The sequence below is a fragment of the Diceros bicornis genome, chromosome 14 (genome assembly GCF_020826845.1).
Source record: "Diceros bicornis minor isolate mBicDic1 chromosome 14, mDicBic1.mat.cur, whole genome shotgun sequence".
Classification (NCBI taxonomy): domain Eukaryota; kingdom Metazoa; phylum Chordata; class Mammalia; order Perissodactyla; family Rhinocerotidae; genus Diceros; species Diceros bicornis.
The window spans coordinates 64,687,286-64,696,679 of record NC_080753.1 but is presented as its reverse complement, the minus strand read 5'-3'; the positions used below and the strand labels follow the sequence as shown (position 1 = coordinate 64,696,679).

Genomic DNA, 9,394 nt, shown 5'->3' with positions numbered 1-9,394 from the left:
GGCACTGTTTCCCCCCCACACACACACATACACACATTCCTGCGGTGTCACCAAGTTCCCGAATTCGGGCATTTCCTGGAGGGCTCGCCACATCTCCCTTCCCCGTGCTTTTCCACTGCAGCGGCTTCGGAGGCCTTGTTTTAAGGATCGCTCTGACGTCACCCCTCCCCAGAGCTAAGAACTCTTCGGTGGGGCAGGGAATTGTGACCCTGCCTGGGAGGTCAGAGAGGGGATGGGGGCAGGGGAGGGCCGAGCGACAGTCCACCAAACATCGATTACCGCTGTCGCCTGCGGGACCTTCAGGCTGCAAGTACTGGAGGTGTCAGGAAAGAAGCTGGTTTCCTGCGGGGGCATTTCTGCCAGTTGAGCTGAGGGCTGTGGGGGAGATGTATGATTGAACCACCACTGGAGCAACAAAAGGGGCATCAAAAACTGTAACCCGAAAATAAAAACTTCAACTCATTCCCCCCAAAGACTTCATTTCTGCACCTTAATGTTCAAATAACACCACTAACAATGATATTTAATAAAATAAGTAAAGTACTCGAAATACAATCAAGCCATAATTACCGGAGGTTTGTTTCCGAGTAAGCTTATAAAACACAAATGCGAATATCTTTTCCTGGCAAATATCCAGAGCGAAACCAGGGGAAAGTTGATCTTTATAAAACTGCACCCTCCTTTTCATTTCGCATGCCAGACACCAATTTCACAACGGCAACTTTCATACCCGAAGCGGGGAGCCCAGGACACCACTGCTGTTCGATTTGCAATTTACATAACAAGCTGTTTACTCTTCTCTGGGCTGACTAGGAAGGGAGCGAGGGGAGGGCCGGGACGGCGACCTGGGGGAGACAGCAGAGCACAGCTGTGGATTGCAAAACCCGGTCCCGCTGGCATTTCCCACACTGGGAAAACTGACAGTGGCTGTCGCAGCGGGCAGAAGAAACGCAGTTTAAAGATCGAATTCACCAAATGCTGAAGTGTTTAGGAAGGCCACTTAATTGGCCTCCAGGCTGAAGCCTGGGCGCCCCATACAGCCTCTGCCAAACGGGCTTGTTAAGTCACGGTACAGGGCTGAAGGCTGGACACGAATTCATTTTGCAAGTCGTGGGGCTTCTCCTCCCCCTCCATCCCCCCACAAGCGTTTAGGAACCACCAAGGACTGAGCCTCCTGCTGATAAATCAAGTGTTTCTTCCAACCGGCCGGTGACTCGGCCTTGCGAACACCCTGGAAAAGGAGTTTCCAGTGACCCCAGCGCACAGCAGGCCAGGAGGAGCGGCCTCAGAAATTGGAACTTCCGGGCAACCCCCCCCCCAGGCTAGTTCTAGAAGTAGCAGGTGCTCATCTTCTCTCCAGGTAGATGTCCACTCTGAAATACATTTTTTAAAATATTCAAGTGACACGGAGCTGTGCTTGCTCCAGAAGTCTGCGCCCTGGACATCTTACAACTGAAGCAATGAACATTTGTGTGCGGAGGGAGGAGGCCAAAGGGGGCTCCCAACACGTCTTGCAGTTAAAGATTATCAGCAATCGGGGCAGTGGAGGTGTTAAATGCGTCCCGCTGCTCTTCTTCACAGTCTCCTCCGCTCGCCAGTTCCCGCAGCTCCTAGTAAAGGGGCTAGGGTTCAGTCTCCAGGAGGGTCTTTTCTAGAGTTGCCGAAATGCACAATCGGGTTGCAGACGGAGCGAGGCACGTCTCTTTCCTGTTCCTTCGTTTTTTTCCTTCTCATTTCTCTTCTTCTCATCCCTTCCAGTCACCCAGAAACTGCAAATCTCAGGCGTATGTGCAAGGATAACGCCTTCTGTGCTTATCCGCTCAGAATCCTTGAGCCGCCCTGCAGGTGCGATTCTGAACGTTCCCCTCTAACACACCCGTTATCTCTGCGAGCCGGCAGCCACGCGCGTGTGGAGATGGCGATTGGACTGGGACGTATTTGCTGCTTGTCATCACACCTGCTAATGTCACTGAGTCCGCAGCCTGACCCCTCCTCTGAGCCCAAACGCGCCAGACCTGACAAGAGGGGGCGGTCGCGGCGAACCGGAGGGACCTGGTACGCTCCCCGAAGGCGACCGCGGGAAAGCCTCCAGGCTCCAGCAGCCCGCGCGCAGGCACCCTCGGCCGCCAAGGGCCCTGGGGGCCGAGTAGCAGGGCGGCTCGCAGGCGGGCAGGCGCAGCCTACCTGGGTGAACCACCACCGGAAGCTCCCGGCAAGGGCCCACATCCCCCTCCCTTATTTCTGCTGGGGAGGGGTCACTGGGACGGCGAGGTGGGGCCGACAACTCCTTGCCCACCGGGAACAGAGCATGGCTGTGACTGAGCCCTTAAAACCGTGCCCTTTTAACCTAGCTCAGGACAAGAGAACCTCAGGATGGGGGCATCTGGAGACGTCGGCGAATCGAGTGAGACTGGCGATCTGGAGGGGAGGGAAGAGGTGGGGAGAGAGGAAAGGTGAGGGGGAAAGGAGGAGGGGAGGAGAGGCCCGGGAAATCCGGGCGCTGGAGCCGCCAGATCCGCCCAGGAATGGGAGAGAGCTAGCGCGAGTTGGGGCTCGAGGACTCGGTGACATCTGGGAGCGCCGGACGGAGGAAGGGTCTGCGTGGGGCCCAGGAGGACCCAGGAAGTCTGCGGGAACAATGGACGTCCGTGCGGAGGGTCCGGGTTGGGAGACAGTGGCGAGAGCGGGCGGCGGGCGGTGGGGCGCGGGGAGCGAGCCGAATGCGGGCGCAGGCCGGGCGCGGGCAGGGGCGCGGGCGCGGGCGCAGGCGCGGGACCGGCGAGCCGGCGCGCGTGTGGTCAGCCCCGCGGTCCTCCGCGGCGGGGCGCGGGCCGGCCGGGCTCGGCCTCCGGTTCATTCAGAGGCGGTTCTCGCCTCCCATTGGCTGCTGCTGCCGTGGTGGGGCGGGGCTCCGCTGCCCGGAAAAAATGTAACTGCGTAAAAAAGTCCTCGCCTGGGTGACGGATGCTCAAAAGTTCAGAAGTTTTCCCAATGCTTCCTTAAGCGGCCGGCGCGCGAGAGACTGAAAAAAAGGTGACGCGGGGCCCGGGAAGGCGGCCGGCGCGCGGCCCCCCCCGCCCCTGGTTATTTGGCCGCCTTCGCCGGCGGCGCGGGGCAGAGTCTCCTGGAAGGCGCAGGCAGTGTGGCGAGAAGGGCGCCTTCTTGTTTTGTAGTTTGGCTCTTTTTTCCCGTTCTTGCCTGGAAGTTGCTCCGCGAGTTCCTCCAAGGGCGTCTGCCGCGTCCTCATCCGGCCCTCTCCCCTAGCACCGACCCTCCTTGGCGGCCGGCGCGGGCCCCGAAGTGGCCGGAGGCGCCCCAGGAGCCCGAGACAGCGCAGGCAGAGGCCGCGCGCGGCGGCGGCGCAGGGAGGCGGCAGCGGCGGCCCAGCCGGACGCAGCGCGGCGGGGCCCGGACTCGGACTGGGCGGCCGGCGCGGCCGGCCTGAGCGAGGGTGGGGGGCGGCGGGCGGCGCGGGGCGGCGGCGGCGAGCGGGGGCCATGCAGGCGCGCTACTCCGTGTCCAGCCCCAACTCCTTGGGAGTGGTGCCCTACCTCGGCGGCGAGCAGAGCTACTACCGCGCGGCGGCGGCGGCGGCCGGGGGCGGCTACACCACCATGCCGGCCCCCATGAGCGTGTACTCGCACCCGGCGCACGCCGAGCAGTACCCGGGCGGCATGGCCCGCGCCTACGGGCCCTACACGCCGCAGCCGCAGCCCAAGGACATGGTGAAGCCGCCCTACAGCTACATCGCGCTCATCACCATGGCCATCCAGAACGCCCCGGACAAGAAGATCACCCTCAACGGCATCTACCAGTTCATCATGGACCGCTTCCCCTTCTACCGGGACAATAAGCAGGGCTGGCAGAACAGCATCCGCCACAACCTCTCGCTCAACGAGTGCTTTGTCAAGGTGCCCCGCGACGACAAGAAACCGGGCAAGGGCAGCTACTGGACGCTGGACCCGGACTCCTACAACATGTTCGAGAACGGTAGCTTCCTGCGGCGGCGGCGGCGCTTCAAGAAGAAGGACGCTGTGAAGGACAAGGAGGAGAAGGACCGGCTGCACCTCAAGGAGCCGCCGCCGCCGCCGCCCGGCCGCCAGCCCCCGCCCGCGCCGCCCGAGCCAGCCGACGGCGCCGCGCCCGGCCCGCAGCCGCCGCCCGTGCGCATCCAGGACATCAAGACCGAGAACGGTACGTGCCCCTCGCCGCCCCAGCCCCTGTCCCCGGCCGCCGCCCTGGGCAGCGGCAGCGCCGCCGCGGTGCCCAAAATCGAAAGCCCCGACAGCAGCAGCAGCAGCCTCTCGAGCGGGAGCAGCCCCCCCGGCAGCCTGCCGTCGGCGAGGCCGCTGAGCCTGGACGGCGCGGAGCCCGCGCCCCCGCCGCCGCCCGCGCAGCCCGCGCCGCCGCCGCACCACAGCCAGGGCTTCAGCGTGGACAACATCATGACGTCGCTGCGGGGGTCGCCGCAGGGCGCGGCCGCGGAGCTGGGCTCCGGCCTCCTGGCCTCGGCGGCCGGGGCGTCGCGCGCGGGCATCGCTCCCCCGCTGGCGCTGGGCGCCTACTCGCCGGGCCACAGCTCCCTCTACAGCTCCCCCTGCAGCCAGAGCTCTAGCGCCGGCAGCTCGGGCGGGGGCGGCGGCGGCGGCGGCGGCGGCGGCGGCGCGGGGGGCGCGGGGACCTACCACTGCAACCTGCAGGCCATGAGCCTGTACGCGGCCGGGGAGCGCGGCGGCCACTTGCAGGGCGCGCCCGGGGGCGCCGGCGGCTCCGCCGTGGACGACCCCCTGCCCGACTACTCTCTGCCCCCGGTCACCAGCAGCAGTTCCTCGTCCCTGAGTCACGGCGGCGGCGGCCAGGAGGCCGGCCACCACCCTGCGGCCCACCAAGGCCGCCTCACCTCCTGGTACCTGAACCAAGCGGGCGGAGACCTGGGCCACTTGGCGAGCGCGGCGGCGGCGGCCGCGGGCTACCCGGGCCAGCAGCAGAACTTCCACTCGGTGCGGGAGATGTTCGAGTCGCAGAGGATCGGCTTGAACAACTCTCCGGTGAACGGAAATAGTAGCTGTCAGATGGCCTTCCCTTCCAGCCAGTCTCTGTACCGCACGTCCGGGGCTTTCGTCTACGACTGTAGCAAGTTTTGACACCCCCGCCCTCCTCAAAGACGAACTGAATCGAACCCCAAAGCAGGAACAGCCAAAAGAACCGTCAGTGCAAAATCGAAACCAAAAAAAATCCAATTTAAAAAAACTTCAAAAACATTCACCAAGCCAACGAACAGAATCCCTCCAAAAATTCAACTCACCAGCACAAAGAAAACTATTTTCTTAAAAGATTAATTCAAAGCCACCTCTACTTTGCCTTATCTCAATAGACAAAACCGTAAACTATTTTGTACAGACAGCAAAGTCCTGGTTTATTAAAGGACAGTGTTACTCCAGATAACACGTAAGTTTCTTCCTGCTTTTCAGCGAGCACGTTTTCCTCCTCCCTCCCCCAACCCCTGCTCTGCGCCTTCCTTCACCTCTCACCTGCGAGATAGTATTTTTATCCTTTGTTGAAAGGAGGGGGGAAGTCCCCGTATATGAAAATCGCTTTCCTTTTATTCATGGACTTGTTTTAAAATGTAAATTGCAACATAGTAATTTATTTTTAATTTGTAGTTGGATGTCGTGGACCAAACGCCAGAAAGTGTTTCCAAAACCTGACGTTAAATTGCCTGAAACTTTAAGTTGTGCTTTTTTCATTATAAAAAGGGAAACTGTATTAATCTTATTCTAGCATCTTTTCTTTTTATTGAACATATTCATTGTTTGTTAATAAATTACCATTCACTTTGATTGAGACCTATATGTCTGGATACTTTAATACAGCCTTAATTATTACGAGAAAAAAAAGATTTCAGAGATGAAAACACTAGAAATTACCTATTCTCCTAAATCTCTGAAATAATGGAGAAACCCTCTGACTATTCCTTGTCAAATTTCACATAGAAGTCTCTTTTTGTTTAGATTTTTTTCCTGCAGCATCTTCTGCAAAATGTACTATATAGTCAGCTTGCTTTATGGCTAGTAAAAAGATATTTTCCTAAACAGATCTGAGTTGGCATATTCACAAATACATTTTATCAGTAATGACAGAATGAACAGGATTTGGAAATTTTAAGCCCATCAATCAGCACGGGGTCTCACCACAGAGATACCTGTGCGCAGAGAGATGTGAATGTGCCTGCAGACACACACAGATGGGTTTGGCTTGTGTATCATAAAAATTGCAATGTGTATTATACATCCCTGGGAGCCAAATGCTGGATAGATTTTTTCCTATTAATTTCACTCCTTTGTAAGAGGAAAAATAAACCAGTTTTTAAATTTGTGTATATAACTCATCCACATTTACCGTCCTTCATGTGTTACGTAGAAGGACTGATTTTTTTAAAACATATACTGTGGGTTGGAAAGGGATATTTAATCTTTGGGAAACCATTTTAGAAGATATGTTTGTAGAACAATTATTTTTTTGAAAAAGATTTAAAGCAATAACAAGAAAGGAGAGAGGCACAGAACATTGTAGTCTAGGGCGGTTTCTTTTCAATCCCATTTTTCTTGTTAATTTACAGTGAGACCTAGGGGGCAATCCGGATTGGCCCTCCCCCTTTGTAAATAACCCAGGAAATGTAATAAATTCATTATCTGAGGGTGATCAGCCCTGTCAATCAGACTTGGGGAGATGGCGATTTGATTACAGACATTTAGGGCCTTTCAGTTTGTTTTCGAGATAATACAGTTTCCTGCTATCTGCCGCTCCTATCTAGAGGCAACACTTAGCAGTAATTGCTGTTGCTTGTTGTCAAAATTTGATCATTGTTAAAGGATTGCTGCAAATAAATACGCTCTAATTTCAGTCAAAAACTGCTTTACGTGGCCTCTGATTTGCTGGGTCTCCTCCCTCAGAGCCGTACCCGAGTGGCCGGGAAGCTGGCGGCGGCGCGGGCCGGGTGTCGGGGGGTCAGGCCGGCCCGGCTGGCCCTGCTGCTGCCTGTAGACCTCGCTGGCGGTCGCGCCCTGGTCCGGGGCTGCCGCGAGCCTCCTCGGGTAACCCCTTTGGGTGGGGGTGAAGAGCGAGTCCATTGACAGATCTCGTACAGTGTGTGCTTTGGTCCGCTTTGGGAGCCGAGTGTGGAGCTGGGATTTGCGGACACGGGCCCGGTGGCCCGAGCTGGGTTGTCTAAGCCCCGAAGGGAAGCGGCAGCAGGTGGCCACCTCGGACGGGTGACCGATCCCGAAGCCGGGCGGCTCGGGCAGCCAGAGACGGGACCTTTCGCCTCTCGCTTGGTTCTGCGGTTTGGGATGGGGGTTGGCGAGTGTAGACCTGTGGCCCACCTCCGGCTTTCCGGCTGGGCGTTCTCCGCGGCCGGCCCTGCGAGTCTCCGGCCCCGACGCCTGCCGGGGGCCGCGGCTCGGGCCGGGACGCTCCGCAGCTAATTGGCTGCAATTACCCGCCGCGCCGGGCGGCTCCGGGTCGCGTCCGGAGCTCCTGCCCCCGCGCCCGCCCCGCCCCGGCCGCGCTCTCCCGCCGCTGCCTCTTGCCCAAGTCGGTTGTTTGGGGACTTCTGTGAGGAGTGACGGGTTAGTCCCAGGTCAGGTCGTGGCTGCCGAGACACGGCGCCCATGGGAAAGGACAAAGACGGGGGGAGGTGGGCGAGGGTCGCGGAGCCCCGAGGAGCCGCGGGGACGCAGCCGGCCCGCGCGGCACCCGCACCCCCGCCTCGCGCCCTCTGAGCCGTGCTCCCCGTTATGCTGCTCGCTGGCCGCTTTGTCTCCAAGACACACGTGCGGTGAGGAGCTCAGCCGTGGTGGAAAGGTCACAGGCCCTCCGCGGCTCCCGGGGACAGCGTGCCCCGCGCCCGCCCGCACCGCACGCTGGCAGGAGACGCCCCTGCCCGCCCGCCTCGCCGGACCTGCCCAGGCCAGCACCGGCCCTCGGCGGCCTCCCGGCGGGGCTGCGCCCTCGCGCCCTGGGCGGGGGAGGTCGGCTCACGGGGCCACAGATCACTCGGCGGCGGCGGCGCGGGAGTCCTCGGCCTCGTGGGCGCGAGAGGCGTGCGGGCGGGCAGCGGGTTCCGCGGGGCGGGGTCCACGTGCTCGCGACCCTCTCCGTCTTCCCTGGCCTCGGTTTCGCGGCCCCGAGCAGGTCGCGGCCGCAGCCGGCCCCGGGCCTAGGCCCAGACTGGCCCTCGAGGGCCCGCCGCTCCGAGGGGTGGCCTGCGCGACAGAGAGGCCGCGCACGGGGAGGGGCGGCCCGGGCCCTCGCCCCGAGGGAGCGCACGCGGCCTGCCTGGAGCGCGCGGCCGGGGAGCCTGGCGAGGGCAAGCAGCGGCCCGCCAGGAGGCCGCCGGGACTCGAGTCCCTGCAGCTGAGAAGGAACCGGGTCTGAGTGCGGTGCTCAGGCCTCTGGCCTGCGAGGAGCCCCCGGCGCGGGTCCTGCGAGGGTTACGGGCTTGCCTGGGGGAGGCGTCTTAACAGTCATTTTTGCTCTTTTCAATTCCAGCATTTAGAAATTAGGCATGGAAGTCATGTGTCTAAGAAGGTGTTTGTGTTATACATATATAGAGAAAGCAGTTATTTCTACACGAGGTGTCTGCATAATAGTTCGGAAGCTATGTTTGACTGGAAGGTCAGAAGTTCTGCTCATTATTCTGATTTTTAAAACCACTTGGGTAATGTTTTCTCCTATCAATACATTTGCTTTTGGATCCTCATATCCAATTTTAAGAAAAACCGGCCCCTGCCGGCCTTATTTAACCTGGGACAACTACTTATTCCTTGGTGGTTTGCATGTTTGATGTGTAGTTTTACAGCAATAAGGATAAATATTCTGTAAAATATTCTAAGAAAAATTCCTTGATACATTAACTGATAGATAGTACATTTTGAAATTAGCCTACGACACCAGGCAGGACCTAGTGGGGGGACTTGGCTAACTTGGAAATTAGCCTCTGTGGAAAGCTGTAGGATAATAAGCATTTTGTCCTTTATGTAGCAGTGGGCGCATTTATTTGCTTAGCAATTAATACCATGAGCAAGTCAGTGCCAGCATGTTACATGCCATATAAAAACTTGCATTTGGCATGTTGTATGTGTGGTAGGAACGTGTGCTGTTTTCCAGGGTTGTGTAGTTAGCAGGCCTTTTTCACCAGACTGCATGCAAACAAGCATGCATTTTACAATTTATCATTCCACACAGTGTGTGTTGTTAATAATCCATGTTTGCAGGAGAATAAGGCTTGATTGTGCTGGTGGCCCGTAAGCTCTAGGCTGTTTCCTGCGGGGTCAGAAACAAGGGTCAGGAAACAAGAGTGCCTTATGGCCCTATCAGCTCCCCCAACTTTGAT

The 9,394-nt window shown here is 58.6% G+C and overlaps 1 protein-coding gene across 1 annotated transcript; it reads left to right on the top strand.

Moving 5' to 3' along the window:
• Positions 1–2,948: 2,948 nt before the first annotated feature.
• On the top strand, positions 2,949–6,930 carry FOXC1 (forkhead box C1). Its single transcript, XM_058554045.1, has one exon. The coding sequence runs from the start codon at positions 3,498–3,500 to the stop codon at positions 5,142–5,144; it is 1,647 nt and encodes a 548-aa protein (XP_058410028.1). The 5' UTR covers positions 2,949–3,497; the 3' UTR covers positions 5,145–6,930.
• Positions 6,931–9,394: the final 2,464 nt, after the last annotated feature.